At 44.7% G+C, this 16,572-nt stretch overlaps 1 protein-coding gene and 2 non-coding genes across 3 annotated transcripts; 1 reads left to right on the top strand and 2 right to left on the bottom strand.

The window, feature by feature from the left end:
• Positions 1–11,345: 11,345 nt before the first annotated feature.
• On the bottom strand, positions 11,346–11,417 carry TRNAQ-CUG (transfer RNA glutamine (anticodon CUG)). The gene has a single exon. It is a non-coding gene; the product is annotated as a tRNA-Gln (tRNA).
• Positions 11,418–11,487: 70 nt separating this feature from the next.
• On the bottom strand, positions 11,488–11,561 carry TRNAT-AGU (transfer RNA threonine (anticodon AGU)). Its single transcript has one exon. It is a non-coding gene; the product is annotated as a tRNA-Thr (tRNA).
• Positions 11,562–11,766: 205 nt separating this feature from the next.
• LOC125544935 (Serine carboxypeptidase S28 family protein) lies at positions 11,767–15,447 on the top strand. The gene is made up of 10 exons (XM_048708725.2): positions 11,767–12,523; positions 12,612–12,798; positions 12,876–13,009; positions 13,123–13,235; positions 13,310–13,433; positions 13,685–13,834; positions 13,948–14,103; positions 14,553–14,632; positions 14,727–14,776; positions 14,884–15,447. Exons 1-10 carry the CDS (start codon positions 12,014–12,016, stop codon positions 15,051–15,053), a joined length of 1,674 nt encoding a protein of 557 aa, XP_048564682.2. The 5' UTR covers positions 11,767–12,013; the 3' UTR covers positions 15,054–15,447.
• The last annotated feature ends 1,125 nt before the right edge of the window (positions 15,448–16,572 follow it).

Below are 16,572 nucleotides of genomic sequence, written 5' to 3'. Positions count from 1 at the left end.
AAGCTTGACTTTGCTCAATTCGGAGCTCATATGCAGAAGTTGTGGCAGTTTAGGCTTTATTGCATCCTCTATTTTCTCTATTGTGTTCTTGAAAGCCTCAAGCGGTAGTACTGCTCTCTAGACCGGTAGTACCGCTTGTAAGCGGCAGTACCGCGGCCTTGTGCCGTGCGTAGTACCGCTGCTTCTGGGGATGCGCCTTTTTCGTGTTGAGTTTCGCGGTAGTAGAGTGGTAGTAGAGAGGTAGTACCTCTTATAAGCGGTAAGCGGTACTACCTCTCCACCCGAGCGGTAGTACCTCTTATATGCGGTGAGCGGTACTACCTCTCCACCCGAGCGGTAGTACCTCTTATAAGCAGTAAGCGGTACTACCTCTCTGGTAGAACTACAGCTCGTGTTTTTGGCTGTTTTGACCGTGCTAAGCGGTAGTACCGCTAGTACGCAACCTGAGCACATAACGGTTGGATTAAGGAGTTCTATAAAAGGGGGTCTTCTTCCCCATTGAACCTTATCTCTTGAGCTCTTGTTCTTCCCCCGTTGTTGACCTTCTTCGAGCTTGCTAACTCTCAATCCCTCCATGGATTCTTGCTAGTTTTGGGGGGAAAGGAGAGAGGAGATCTAGATCCACATTTCCACCAATCACTTTCTCCTCTATCTAAGGGGAACCCCTTGGATCTAGATCTTGGAGTTCTTGGTGTTCTCCTTCTTGTTCTTCCTCTCATTTTCCTCCCTAGCATTAGTTGCTTTGGTGGGATTTGGGGGAGAAGGACTTGGGCACTCCGTGTGCCCTTGCCATTGCATTTGGTGCATCGGTTTGAGTTCTCCACTGTGATACGTGGAAGTTACAAGTTGAGAAGCTTATTACTCTTGGGTGCTTGGTACCCTTGAGCTTGTTCCTCTTGGGTGCTTGGGCGCCCTAGACGGTTGGTGGTGTTTGGAGCTCAATCATTGTGATGTAAAGCTCCGAGCAAGCGTCGGGGTCTCCAATTAGGTGGTGGAGATCGCCCAAGCAATTTGACAGGTTCCGGTGACCGCCCCCAAGGGTTGCCAAAGTGTACGGGTTTGGTGACCGTCCCCAAGGGTTGCCATTTGTACGGGTTCGGTGACCGCCCTGAAGGGTCCCTTAGTGGAATCATGGCATCTTGCATTGTGCGAGGGCGTGAGGAGATTACGGTGGCCCTAGTGGCTTCTTGGGGAGCATTGTGCCTCCACGCCGCTCCAAACGGAGATTAGCATCCGCAAGGGTGTGAACTTCGGGATACATCGTCGTCTCCGCATGCCTCGGTTATCTCTTACCCGAACCCTTTACTTATGCACTTTACTTTGTGATAGCCATATTGTTTCTTGTCATATATCTTGCTATCACCTAGTAGTTTATATTGCTTAGCATAAGTTGTTGGTGCACATAGGTGAGCCTAGTTGTTGTAGGTTTGGTGCTTGACAAATTAACCGCTAGGTTTATTCCGCATTTGTTCAAGCCTAAACCGTAATTATTTTAAAGCGCCTATTCACCCCCCCCCCTCCAGGCGACATCCACGATCTTTCAATTGGTATCAGAGCCTCATCTCTCTTTATAGGGCTTAGTCGCCTAGAGAGTAAGGATGACGACTAGGGGTTTAGGATTCTCTGACACTCTTAGTTTTGATGGCAAAAAATTTGATGTTTGGGTAATTCGCATGCTTAATCTCTTTAGGGTCATGGACCCAAATTTAGAGCGAATTGTAGATATGGGTTTTTCTCCTTCAAAGAATCCCCAAAGATTATCTTTAGAGGATGAGAAAAACTCTTATCTCAATGCTCAAGCTTCTAATGTGCTTTTCGATGCTTTGAGCAATGTAGTTATTTTCCAACTCATGCCTTTTCGGGATGCTCATGAGTTGTGGACAAAGCTTCAAGATAAATATGGCATGTCCAAGTTTTGTGGGGATGATTGTTCTCCCTCCACCTTCGGCCGTGTTGCTTTCTCAACTTCTTCTACTTCACCTACATGTGGATTGTCACAAGGTAATGATATGGTGAGTAGTGGTGTTCATTGCAATGATGATAGTGTGCTTATCGTTGATGATTCCTCATCACTACCTTATTGCAATGCTCCATATTTGGACTTCAACACTTCGAGCTCTCTAAATGTTTCACATGCTTGTGTTGATAGTCCTTGCATATCATGTAGAAATTGCTTTACTAAATCTCATAATGATGTGCTTGCTATATCTTGTTGTCATGATAAAAATGCATCTATTTCCTCGAATCGTTGTGCTAACAATGTAGAGGAAATCCAACACCCCATGGAACAAGATGTGGTCTTGAAAGGTGCCTCAAGGGATCCTACATCATCATCGATTGCGTTTTGCCTTATGGCTAAGGCTTCAAAGGTATCTCCCACTTTGAATCCCAAGATATCTTGTGATGATATTGTTGATGACAATAGTGATGATGATGTTGATTATGATGAAGAGAATGATGATGTTGCCTCCTTAAAAATTAAGGGGGAAATGATTTTTAAAGCTTTTCTTAAGAATAACATTGCTCGTTCCAACTTCATGGAAATCGTGTCTATTGCTATTGAGGGCAAGAAATATATTGATGAATTGGAATCTCGTCTTGAGGAGCATGAGGTCGCCATTGATAAAATGGAAGGTCATGAGCGTGATTACGCTAATGAGATTGCGGACCTCTCTCAAGCTCTTGAACTTGAACAAACCACCAAGGAATCTCTTGAGGAGAATTTTGCTCTAGAATTATCTAGAGTGAAGGAATCTCATGATAGAGCTCTTGAGGTGGCCAATGTTTTTGAAACGAAAAATGCTAAGCTTGAAGTTGCTCATGCTAGACTCCTTGAGGATTTTGAGCACCTCGAAAATGGCTCAAGGGTCATCAAGGGTGAGCTCATCAAACTCACCTAGTCTCATGCACAACTTAATGCCTCATATTCAAAAGAGCTTGTAAAGTTGCCTTCTCCTCTTGCTATTATTTATGATGCTTGTGCTACTAACTCTATTACATGTGAAGTATCCATTTTGAAGGAGAATGTTGAGCTACGGGCTCAACTTGAGTTGCTATCTAGCAAATATGGGAAATTGGAAGAAAGTCATGAAAAGCTCTCAAACTCTCATGATGATCTTCTAGTATCCCATAATGTGCTAAAGAAGGCTCATGAGGCCATGCTTGCCAAGGTAATATCTAGTGAGCCTCATGTGGATACTAGCACTACTTCTAGTCAAAACGCTATATTGCTATGTGCTAGTCCTTGTAATTCATCTACTCACAATGTTGGTACATCTTGTGATGAATTGCTTTCCTTGCCTTGTTGCTCTAACGATGAAGCTTATACTTCCTCTAGTACTTGTGTTGAGACTAACCATGTAGAGGAAATCAAAGAGCTCAAGGCCCAAGTCACTTCTTTGAAGAAAGACTTGGAAAAGTGTCATGAAGGGAAGGCCACACTCAGCAATATCTTGAGTGTGCAAAAATCCCCCAATGACAAAGGTGGACTTGGATTCAACTCCAATAAGAAGAAGTCCAAGAGCAACAAGAAGAAGGGCCAAAAACAAGTCAAGAATTCAGTCAAGATCATTTGCTTCAAGTGCAAAATTGAAGGACATCATGTTAGATCTTTCCCTTTGAAGAAGAAGGCCATTAGTGACAAGCAACAAGGGAAGTGGCCACAAGTTCATTCTCATGCTCAACCTCAAGTTGAAGAAAGGCCTCTTCCCAAGAAACCTCAAGCTAGTGCTTCTCGAGTTGAGAAATCAAGTGAGAAGAAAGTGAAGAGTAGACGTTGCTACCTATTTCGTGAGAAAGGCCACCTTGCCTCCTCATGCACTAGTGGTAACTTATCCAACCAAATTATTATTGATGATATCTATTCTCTTGGGAAGGATAAGGGTGGCAATGTGTTTGCCAAGTTTGTTGGTACTCAAAGTGGTGTCAAGAAAAGAACCATTTGAGTAGCCAAGCCTATTGTGACTAACCTCCTTGGACCCAACTTGGTTGGGCACCAACTAGCTCAAACTTGATCAATAGGTGTCTATGGAGGGCATTGGAGACTTGCCTACATTATGAAGAATTATGGGGGTTTTCGCCATTCATATTTTCTCAAGCCAAGTCATTCGGATTATCAAGTTTCTATCTTATATCCAAAGTTCCTCCTTGCGGTAACTTGTACTTAAATTGCTTACATTAAAAGTTACTTGCCCCCTTGCATGTTTTGGTTTTGTTCCTTGCATCTGTTTATATATGATGTGTCTCCAAATTGCTTTTGTGTATGTTGGTTTGCACATCATGTGCATGTGTGTCGTTCGTTGAGCCTTTGTGCATCTTGGTCATATCTTAGTTGGCTCTTGTGAGAGATTAATGGAATATCCCATTATGGGGAATGATGTGCTTTGTGCACTTCACAATCCTATAAAGGTGAGTACATGGGGAATACCACTTAGTATTGATATTACAAGATTATCTAGTCGCTACATGGTATGTCTTCTCATGAGAAATTCAAATTCTAAATAGTCCATTAATTATCTCTTGTTGGATCCTTTTAATTGACTCTTGTCTATCTTTAATTGGTATCACATTATGGGGGGGGGTAATATGCTATGTATATTACTAGCCTAGAAAATGTGTACATTTGAGATATTGTCACCTAGTGTTGATATTGTAGATTATCTTGTTCCTAGGTGGCATGTTAGCTCTACAAGTTGCAATTTGGTTGTGTTTGGTGTAAAGATGATGTTGGATATCCTTGTTATCTACCACCGGGAATTATTTTCAAATACTTCTTGTCTTTTGACATTGGGCTAGAAATTTTTGATCATCTTTACATTGGCCTTTGCTTTTATTTGCCTTATCTCTTGCCTAGGATTGTGTCAACTCCCATTGTATTCCATACCACTTGTGGATCCTGTTATTTCCTTGAGCTTGTCTAGTGTTTGTTAGATATAGTGAAAGTGGTGATCCCATCTTGTTCTTTTTGTATTCAAATGCAAATTCTCTATAATGCACAATGCTTGGGGGAGCTATTCTATTTTTCTTAGAACACTCACCTTGTGATCCTTATCAAGTGTGTGTTGCTGGAATGCAAACGGTTTCTTTTTGGTACCTTGTGCCATCATGAAACTTTGTAGAGACCTTGGTTTGTTTGGAACCATCCTCTCTTTTGGGAGTTTGATATCTTTTTAGCATGTTTCTTCGGATATCTCATTCCTCGATGTATACATTCTGGATATCCTCCAAGTGATCTTTTATTCTTTTGGTATCTTTTCTTCACTTGGTATTTCTTTGTCTTTTGGTATCGGTTCTTGAGAGTATTGAGCATGCATATTAACTTCATGTAGTATCTTTGGCATGCTTTCTTTTTGACCCAATATATAGGGGAAACTCCACCAAGTCTCAAATTGAATGGGATGTGCATGAAATTCTACTTCATATCTATATGCACATATTTATGTGGATTTTGTCCTATGTATTGTTGGTGTTTCTAACTCTTTGGTCCCAATGAGTTTGGGTACCATTTTGTTTGTGTTGTTGTTCTAGGAACAATTGTAGATGCATTGGATGCTCGGCTCACTCACAAGGAAGGTGGTGTCACCATGTGCTTATTGGAGTCAAGATAGGATGCTTAATGAACTACTATCTATTACCTTCAATTGGTTTCTTCTACATCCTTCCAATGATATCTCGGTAACAAGTATCTATTCATGCATTCTTTTCTTGCATTCAACCTTGTGTAGGTTGCATCTTGGCATGATATTCATTCCATCTTGTGATACTTGTTTCCTTTCTCAAAGCATCTCAACGATGATCTCATGTTGCTAGTTGTGATGTCTTTGATGGTTGTGTAGTAGGAATTCATTTATATACAATAAGACCATATCTAGCCATGTGCTATGCTTTCAAGCAAATATCTTATTGGTATATTTATGATTTCCTTGTGGATATCTTGTTCTTTCCTTTTTGTAACTATTTCGTGTGTATATCCTTCTTTGTAGATATATATCATCATGATTTCGTCTACCTAGAATCTTATACACTTGAGAGAAGTTGCATATCTAATTGATATCCTTTCTTTCACGTCCACCTTGTCTTTATTATGTTATTTATTTTGTGGCTCCGTGAAAGCTTTTGCCTTGAGTGCGTGTCTTATCTCATTGCATCTTGATGCACTCTTGTGTGGTGAAGATTATTTTCCTCATGCTTATCTTTACGAGGATTTTGCCATCTTAATTGGTATCCCTCGTCTTGATTAGGTTTTCATCTTCTATCTTCACCACGGGTTGTCACAAGCATAAGTTCTTTATATGCTTATTAGTAAGCTTATGAACCCATTTTACTTGTTGTGTGTGGGAATGATAGGCCTTGCACCGTGTTGCCTCATTCTTTCAAGACTTTATTGATTCTTAATGCTCATCCATACTTTAGTCTTCTCAAGTGCATTGCCTTGACACACACACATCATTTTGGTTGAGCCCATTCTTAAGTTGCCTCTTTCACTTGTTGCTCAACCATATGTTTGTTACATGTACTAGGCTTTGTTTCCTATATGCTCACTTGCACTTGTTGTAAGTTTCTATTGATTTTGGGGGAGCTATGATCCTATTTTGTGCACTTTGTATCCAAATACAAAAATTCTTATGTGTGCACAAATCATGGGGAGCTTCTCTAGTTTCCTTAGAACACTTCTTTGCTCATATCATAATATCCTTTATTCATGTGGCTCGTAGGATGTTTGGTCTAGTTGGTTCAATTGATATCCTTTTATTGCTTGCTTAAATTGGTATCTTTTGATTGCTTGATTGCTTGTGTCTCTCTTTGTTATGTCCTTGTGCCATATATTTCTTTAGCAATCTATGTGCCTCAATATAGTTTGTGTTCCTCCAAGTATTTACCTTTGAATATGTGTGTGACATTCCACTATCTTGTTAAGAAATACACAATTTATGGAGGAACACTTTTTATATTGGCCTTCTAAGCTTTTCACCCATTTTGGAAATTGATGCCAATGGGGGAGAAGTTTCAGAGAGTTTTGTGGAGAAGGTTTTCAGAGTCTTCTCCTTGCTTCGGTTTTGTTCCTAAGCATTTGCATCTCATTCTCCTACATCATTGGTTGTTGCATTGCACGGTGATGCATAATTAAACTCTCTTGAAAGTGATTCTAACCAATTACCAAAATGGGGGAGATTGAAAGGACATGCGGTGCCCCCATGTGTGGTTTTGGTAATTGATGACATTCTCTATGGACTAATGCTTGCATTGAATTATATTTGAAGGATTTGTCCATAGGCATGTCTTGAAGTCCATGTGTTGGTTTCAAGGAGTTTATGTGTGGACCAAGGTGCTATTAAGGAATTATCCAAAGATTGGTCATGTGAGTGTTGAGCTTATTGCAAGCATGTCTTGAAGAAGAAGAAGGTGTGATCATTCATGTATACCTTCAAGACATCATCCAAATGAAGAGAGCTGGAAAGATTCAAGGTTGATCAATACTATGTACAAAGAGTTATTCAAGTTGATCAACACATAAAGCGTAGAAGATGTACCAAGTGGGATCAAGTGATCTCATGGTATGGTATGTTTCCATGGGCTTGCATCAAGAGGAATATATCATACAACCCATGGAGAGGATGACATCAAGTGGTGATCGTCATCAAGATTGTGGTATGCAAGTTCAAGTGGAGCATCACGAAGAGATCATCCTTGAAGCTTGATGTCCATTGTGGTGTCAATGGACTTGTGAAGATGTGCCAAAGAGTGGCTCACCCATAGTAGAGTATGGGGGAGCAATCAACTAGTCTTCATTGAGCCAACGCAATCAAGATAGGTGGTCCAACTTGAGGGAGTCAAGATCGTCATCATCTAGATCAAGTGGACTATGTGCAAGGCAAAGGTTTGCCCTTGATAGGTTTTATATTTTACCGGTCTCATGGTGGTAGTTGAGAGACCAGGTTATAGGATCAATTGCCATACTATCAAGGGGGGCTCTCAATGAGTAGCTTGATCGTATCATTCGTAGAGAGCTCAAACCATTGCATCCTTGCATCATATTTATTGGTTCTTCTCCTTGTGAGATTTGGAGCTTATGGTCATTTTCATGACAAGCTCGATTTCGTCGAAAACGGAGTTCACGTGCATCTTCTATGATGTTTTCGATGTTGGAGGTTATGTCGGTTCTTCTATTTTGAAGGTTTCACTCCTCTATTTCTCAAGCATACCTCCCCTACCTCTTCTTACTATAATCACTCGTTGTTGGATGCTACTCGTTGTCATCTATCCAACAAGCTTGAGTTTGCTAAATTCGGAGCTCATATGCAGAAGTTGTGGCAGTTTAGGCTTTATTGCATCCTCTATTTTCTCTATTGTGTTCTTGAAAGCCTCAAGCGGTAGTACTGCTCTCTAGACCGGTAGTACCGATTGTAAGCGGCAGTACCGCGGCCCTGTGCCGTGCGTAGTACCGCTGCTTCTAGGGATGCGCCTTTTTCGTGTTGAGTTTCGCGGTAGTAGAGCGGTAGTACCTCTTATAAGCGGTAAGCGGTACTACCTCTCCACCCGAGCGGTAGTACCTCTTATATGCGGTGAGCGGTACTACCTCTCCACCCAAGCGATAGTACCTCTTATAAGCAGTAAGCGGTACTACCTCTCTGGCAGAACTACAGCTCGTGTTTTTCTCTCTCGTTAGGTTGTTTTGACCGTGCTAAGCGGTAGCACCGCTCCTCCAAGCGGTAGTACCGCTAGTACGCAACCTGAGCACATAACGGTTGGATTCGGGAGTTCTATAAAAGGGGGTCTTCTTCCCCATTGAACCTTATCTCTTGAGCTCGTGTTCTTCCCCCATTGTTGACCTTCTTCGAGCTTGCTAACTCTCAATCCCTCCATTGATTCTTGCTAGTTTTGGGGGGAAAGGAGAGAGGAGATCTAGATCCATATTTCCACCAATCATTTTCTCCTCTATCTGAGGGGAACCCCTTGGATCTAGATCTTGGAGTTCTTGGTGTTATCCTTCTTGTTCTTCCTCTCATTTTCCTCCCTAGCATTAGTTGCTTTGGTGGGATTTGGGGGAGAAGGACTTGGGCACTCCGTGTGCCCTTGTCATTGCATTTGGTGCATCGGTTTGAGTTCTCCATGGTGATACGTGAAAGTTACAAGTTGAGAAGCTTATTACTCTTGGGTGCTTGGTACCCTTGAGCTTGTTCCTCTTGGGTGCTTGGGCGCCCTAGACGGTTGGTGGTGTTTGGAGCTCAATCATTGTGGTGTAAAGCTCCGAGCAAGCATCGGTGCCTCCAATTAGGTCGTGGAGATCGCCCCGAGAAATTTGACGGGTTCCGGTGACCGCCCCCAAGGGTTGCCAAAGTGTACGGGTTTGGTGACCGCCCCCAAGGGTTGCCATTTGTACGGGTTCGGTGACCGCCCTCAAGGGTCCCTTAGTGGAATCACGGCATCTTGCATTGTGCGAGGGCGTGAGGAGATTACGGTGGCCCTAGTGGCTTCTTGGGGAGCATTGTGCCTCCACACCTCTCCAAACGGAGATTAGCATCCGCAAGGGTGTGAACTTCGGGATACATCGTCGTCTTCCGTGCCTCGGTTATCTCTTACTCGAGCCCTTTACTTATGCACTTTACTTTGTGATAGCCATATTATTTCTTGTCATATATCTTGCTATCATCTAGTAGTTTATATTGCTTAGCATAAGTTGTTGGTGCACATAGGTGAGCCTAGTTGCTGTAGGTTTGGTGCTTGACAAATTAACCGCTAGGTTTATTCCGCATTTGTTCAAGCCTAAACCGTAATTATTTTAAAGCGCCTATGCACCCCCCCCACCCTCTAGGCAACATCCACGATTTTTCAATCACAAGCACTGAAGCACCAAGCATGCAGGGGGCTCCACGGAAATGATCTAAGTTAGAAGTGAATGTTTCGTGTTTGTTTGATCTTACTAGAAAAGTACCATCATGTATACTCCCCGTTTTCTAAGATGGAATATGTACGGTAACAATAATTGTGTCATTTTTCATATTATCTTTTTATGATTGCAATCTCATCTATATATCTCTCTTGCTTTAAATTAAGTATAATTGTAAACAATAAAAACAACATATTCAAACACAACTCATCGACGGGGCGCGGCGTGCCGCCGCGCGGGGCATGGCTAGTAAATTTCTAGACCAACCTAATAGACTTTTGTTGATAGAACTGGTTGCAAGAGGCATTTTTTTGCGACAAAACTTTCAATCTATTCATCTTCTATCACGGCAGTACAACAAACATTAGAAATAATAAAATTTACATCCAGATTCGTAGACCACCTAGCGACGACTAGAATCACTGAAACGAGCCGAAGGCGCATCGCCGTCATCACCCCTCCCTCACCGGAGAGTCGGCCAGAACTTGTTGTAATAGAAAGTCGGGAAGTTGTCGTGCTAAGACCCCGTAGGACCAGCGCACAAGAACAGCAACCGTCGCTGATGAAGAATAACGTAGATCGAAAGGATCCAACCGGAAGACACACGAACATAGACGAACCACAACCAGATCCGAGCAAATCCACCAAGGATAGATCCGCCGGAGACATACCTCCATACGCCCACCAACGATGCTAGACGCACCACCGGAACGGGGACTAGGCGGGGAGACCGTTATTCCATCTTCAGGGAGCCGCCGCCGTCTCGTCTTCCTGAATAGGACACAAACCCTAACAAATTTTGAAGGAACAACTAACAACAGAGCCCTCCCGCCGGCCCTTGCCAGGATCCACCATGCCCCCATGGCCCTAGGGCCACCGGAGACGAGGCGGACCTGCGGCGGAGCCGGCGAGAGGCACGAACCCTAGCTTTTCTTGGAGGAGGAGGTGGCGGCTAGAAAGAGGCATTGCCAGATGTATTGGCTGATCATGGCATGCAAAATTGATTGAGAGAATAATTTAGATTTGAATGATTTTTTTGAAATAGCAGACACATGCTTCATCTATCTATATAGTGCATACAGTAAAGAATATTGTAAATCTGGTTTTGCACAGTCAAGAAATTTATATTTGGACATTTCTAACTAGAAGCACAAATAAGTCAGGTGGTTTTTGCTCTTGGCGGGAAGAGTAAATAAATTTCTCCTAATAGACTTTTTGTTGATAGAGTTGGTTGCAAGAGACATTGCCAGATGCATTGGCTGATCATGGCATGCAAAATTGATTGAGAGAATAATTTAGATTTGAATGATTTTTTTTTTAAATAGCAGAACATGCTCCGTCTATCTATATAGTGCATATTTCAAGAGCAGCAAGTAAAACTGTGTAAATGTCTTTTAAAGAAAGTAAATGTGTGTAATGTGCGAGACAATACAAAAAAACAAAATATGTGAAAAAAATAAGGTCCCACCGAGACTTGAATTCGGGTTACTGGATTCAGAGTCCAATGTCCTAACCACTAGACCATGGGACCATTTCTGTTGTTGGCCCTAAATTCGTCCTACTTATGTATTTCTTGCACGTGGAAAAACAAAAAACAAATATGCTTTCATTGAGAGTTGAACTCAAGACCTCCCGCTTACTAAACGGGTGCTCTAACCAACTGAGCTATGAAAGCGTCGATGCCTTCAACCTTTTGTTCTACGATAAATCAGTACCTCTCTCCCTCTCTCTGACGACAATCGCTTCGCACGCCCCGTGACGGTATGATCAACAGGTCAATATTAAGATTCGAAATCACGGCGTGTAGAAATCATTCCTTCTTCTTCCTTTTTTCGAAGGCGCGTACTGTATACTGGTATCACCGTGCTCACGGAGAACATGTTGCAGGTGAATTTTGTTCCGAGCACACCCTTGGCCGTCCCCGACGAGCCCGACACGGCGTCCAAGAGGCGCCGCATCTGGCCGGTAGAGGCGCTCAGTAGCAAGCGCTAGCCGGACGTTGGCGGCCGGCGCGTTCCCGTCGCGGTGAGGCGAGCGCGTCCGTCAGCCTAACGAAATTGGCAGTTCGGTCCACCTTCGTCGCCACCGGACGAGCTTCTTGGATACGGTACTCCACTAGTGGAGTGGATGACACGCACGTACGTCAACCACCTCCCGCGCCACGTGGAAAGCTCCCCGATTCCTCCGCGCAGCTTATCGATCCCATTCCCAGATCGTCTCCACTCCGCTCACCGGAGTCAAGCAAGCGCCGCCATGCATCGGCCCCGCCGTCTTCCGCTGCTGCTCATCCTCCTCGGCCTCCTCCCGGCCGTCGCGCGGGCGCTGCTCCCGCCGCCCCGCTTCCCGGGCCCCCACGCGCGGCCGCGGGCGGGGACGGGAGACGGGGTCGGCGGGGGCTACGAGTTCGAGACCCGCTACTTCCGGCAGCGGCTGGACCACTTCAGCTTCTCGGGCGAGGAGGAGTTCTTCCAGCAGCGGTACCTCGTGGGCCGCGCCGGCGCCGGCGGGTGGGCGGGCCCCGGCGGGCCCATCTTCTTCTACTGCGGCAACGAGGGCGACATCGCCTGGTTCGCCGCCAACTCCGGCCTCGTCTGGGACGCCGCCCCGCGCTTCGCCGCCCTCGTCGTCTTCGCCGAGGTAACCAGTACCCTGCAACCTGCACTCGTCATGTTCCACGTTAACTGTCCGGCCTTTGGTTTTTGAACTTTTGATCCGGTTGCTGCAGCATCGCTACTACGGCGAGTCCATGCCGTTCGGCAGCAAAGACAAGGCCTACAACAATTCCAGGTCCATGGCGTACCTGACGGCCGAGCAAGCGCTCGCTGACTACGCCGTGCTGCTCACCGACCTCAAGAGGAACCTGTCCTCGGAAAGCAGCCCCGTGGTGCTCTTCGGGGGCTCATACGGTGGAAGTAAGTGCCGCTAGTATCTTCAGTTATCGTTGGGCTTCTATTCTGTACTGTACTGATTTTGTTCACTGGGCATTCAGTGCTTGCTGCTTGGATGAGACTCAAGTACCCGCATATTGCTGTCGGGGCTCTCGCGTCGTCGGCTCCGATCCTACAGTTTGAGGACATTGTACCTGACACCATATTCTACGATCTTGTTTCAAATGATTTTAAGGTGTGTGACTGCATAATATTGGCTTGATTTTATTGTTCTGAATAAAGGAACACTAGTTTTTCATTGCTTTGGAAACAGGACACAAGTGACACTAGTTTTTTCTTTGTGTTTAGAGGGAGAGTTTAAGCTGCTTCCAAACAATAAAGGACTCATGGAAAGAATTAGATGAGCAGGGAAATGGGCAAGATGGTCTTCTGAAACTAAGCAAAACATTCCACCTTTGCCAGTGAGTTTCCTCTCCATTCACTCCATCTTTTTCATTAAGATTGCTTGCAATGATAATATGCATGAATGCTGCAGGACCCTGAATACCACGGGGGCCCTTTCGGATTGGTTGAGCTCAGCATACAGTTATCTGGCCATGGTGGATTACCCAATGCCGTCAGAGTTTCTCATGCCTTTGCCTGCCAACCCAATTAAGGAAGTTAGTTCTTGAACCCTTGTTTGCCATGAATCTTTTCGAACATTTCTGGACGTGCAAGTATTCAGTGAGATTTCGCTTGCATAACCCAAAGGCACAGCAACAGAGCTTATGTAGAGAATGGCAATGATAATCTTGTGTGTGCTCACTTACTTTCAAAATCTATCATGTTCCCTCGCCAAAAAAAAAAGTATCAGGGCGTAGTTTCTTAGCGGCATCACTACTTACTTTAGATTATCTTGTTTCTTATCCAGGTATGTAGAAATATTGACAAGCAACCAGAGGGGAGCAGTATACTGGAACGAATTTATGCAGGAGTAAATATATACTACAATTATACTGGTACGGTTGACTGCTTTGATCTAGATGATGATCCTCATGGAATGGGTGGATGGGATTGGCAGGTTCGGAAACTACAAAAAATATCCGTTTTTGTCCGTTTGTATCTCTGTTACATTCATTACTGTACTTGATAAACTATAGTGTATGACATATGTTTTATTCTTGATTAAAACAGGCTTGTACTGAGATGGTGATGCCAATGTCTTCTAGTGAAGGTCTTAGCATGTTTCTACCAGATGAATTCGACTATGCATTGTATGCCGATGACTGTGTCAAAAACTTTGGTGTTAGGCCAAGGCCTCGATGGATCTCTACAGAGTTTGGTGGTCATGTAAGTCCTTTTTACACATTGCTCAGTCTTCGTAATTTGTTGTGAACAACAGAATTTTCTCAACCAACTGACTCAGTAATTCAAGTTATCATGTTTTTTTGAGGAATACCTGTAGGGCTGACGCTGGCACTTTAACAGTTATCACTATTTTAAACCCTGATATGGATGCTGTTCGACAATATATGCCTGTGATAGCTTAAAGCATGGATGCATCAGGACTTTCTTGATAAAAATATTTTCTTCCATTCCTTCAGAACTAAATACTATTATGGTTATCATGTGGCGTTTGGGAGTTGGATTTACTAACAATAAAATGCGTCAGAGATGACAGAGTTGTTATGCTAATTACGCTCTTTATGCTATCCAATTAATTGACCGATTGCTTTGGTAAGCCTCAGAGTAGCAAGACTGATTGACTGACTAGAAACTTTTCTCCTCTTTTTTGTCAGAATATTAGTTCTGTTCTGGAGAAATTTGGTAGTAATATCATATTCTTCAATGGACTTCTCGATCCTTGGAGTGGTGGAGGGTGAACACACTTACCTTGTTTTCCAATAGCAATAATCTTATCACGTTGACCGCCGTTTTGTCGTCTTGATATTATTATTCTCTGAATGCTGCAGCGTCCTGAAGAATATATCTGAGAGTGTTGTTGCCATTGTGGCTCCACTAGGTACAGTGCTTTTCCTGTAGAATGAACTCATATCCGGTGGTGTGGGTTTCAAGCTGTCATACCATACATAGTTCATCACTGATGTAAACGTTGGTTTTGCTCTGCAGGAGCGCATCACATAGACCTGCGCCCCGCGACCAAGGAGGACCCGGATTGGCTCGTAAGCCTGAGAGAATCGGAACTCGAGATCATATCTGGCTGGCTATCGGATCACTACGGAGCAAGAGGGGGCGCGCTCTTTCAGCGCGCAACCAACAAGGACTCGGCTGCGTCATAAGGAAACCACACTCCTCCCTTACCATTTGTCCCAAGCATGCAAATGTGGTTTACTCCTTCCCTTGCTTAAGGATTCAGTTCCGACTGGCATGAGATGGCCATCTCAGCGGTTCAAGTCCAGCGATCGTCGCCGGCGCTACACCGTGGAGATGAGGATGGTAACATCGTGGGCTGTTTTCGCTTGGACTGCGCGGTATCAATAATTATGCTTGTATAAATTGTAATGGGCTGGTGCGTTGCTCGGTTTCACAGAGAGCAGACAATGATGTTGTGCATGGCCGGCAAGGCAGGAACTAACGCTAGCAGAATAGAGATCATCAGGAGTTTCTTCAAGAATTGTTTTTTGTACAAAGAGTCAGGAGAAAAAGAAAAAGTGGAACAGCTGAGATAGCTAACCAGAGACCGAAATATAAAGAAACATAAACAACCTAAGCCATCAACGAAAAGCCATTGCCCAATGCTCAAATTTTGAATATTTCTCTCTTGGCTCAGTGGATCAGAAGGATAATTTCCTGCTTGAACTTTTCTCTGCAGGTGTAGAGACTTTTTTCTTCTGCAAGTGTAGAGACTTGATTTTGATAGAAGGAGAATTTTATGTTCGTTTGTGATAGGAACCGAGTCCCTACCAGGCCGTGATCTTAGGTTATAGGGGTGGAAGGGGAGTTGGCGAGGTGAGGGGCGCGTGCGACGGTGCTGAGGCGCCGTGATCGAGCGAGGAAGAGGAGGCGCAGGGGGCGGCTAGGGTTCGGGGGTCTCGGCTCTCGAAGGGAGCCGAGCAATAGAGATTTCTTATTGCTTGTCTCTAAAATGAGTTCTTACATGTGCTTATATAATCTTCGTACGTGCTAATAAAAATAATGATAAGTTGGGCCAAAAGCCCCTAACTACCTGCGCCATTGGGCCTCCTCCGGCTATAGTGTACGCCGGTCATAACATCTCTCCCCGCCTGCGTAAACAGCTCGTCCTCGAGCTGGAAGTCGGGTAAGTGCTTGCGGAACCCCTCGAGGTGCTCCCAAGTGGCGTCCTCCTCCGGAAGACCGTGCCACTAGATCGACAGGCGCCGAACACCGCAGCTCTATTGGGCCTTCAACACCTTCTCTGGACCCGGAAGGAGATGGCCCTCGGAGGTCGGATGAAGAGCCGGCGCGGCCGCCGGCGGTTCGCCGCGGAAAGGCTTCAACAAGCCCACATGGGAGACGTCGTGGATGCGGGCGCCAGGCGGCAGCTGAAGTCGGTAGGCGACGTTGCCAATGCGCTCCAACACCGGAAATGGCCCTGCGTAGCGAGGGCCCAGCTTGCGCTTGGCTCGAGGGTCCAGGGATTGCGTGGTGTGGTGGAGGAGCCGCAGCCACAACCAGTCGCCCACCGCAAACTCCGCCTTGCGGTGGTGGGCTTCGTAGTATTTTTGGACAGCTGCTGGGCCTGGAGAAGATGCTGGCGCACCTCGGCAAGGATCTCATCCCTGTCGCGGAGAAGGTCGCTTGCCGCCTCAGTCCAGGCCGTCCCCAGTTGAAATGGCA

The sequence above is a fragment of the Triticum urartu genome, chromosome 3A, assembly GCF_056163025.1.
Source record: "Triticum urartu cultivar PI428250 chromosome 3A, HENAU_Tu73, whole genome shotgun sequence".
Lineage (NCBI taxonomy): Eukaryota > Viridiplantae > Streptophyta > Magnoliopsida > Poales > Poaceae > Triticum > Triticum urartu.
Note: the sequence above shows the minus strand (reverse complement) of the source record. Positions and strands in the feature narration are given on the sequence as shown.

Bases quoted from the DNA above. Each gene is read 5' to 3' on its own strand.
- LOC125544935 (XM_048708725.2), top strand. From the start codon at position 12,014: ATGACACGCACGTACGTCAACCACCTCCCGCGCCACGTGGAAAGCTCC. The intron at 13,010-13,122 runs GTGTGTGACTGC...CTTTGTGTTTAG, and splicing joins TTGTTTCAAATGATTTTAAG to AGGGAGAGTTTAAGCTGCTT. The intron at 14,104-14,552 runs GTAAGTCCTTTT...CTTTTTTGTCAG, and splicing joins CTACAGAGTTTGGTGGTCAT to AATATTAGTTCTGTTCTGGA.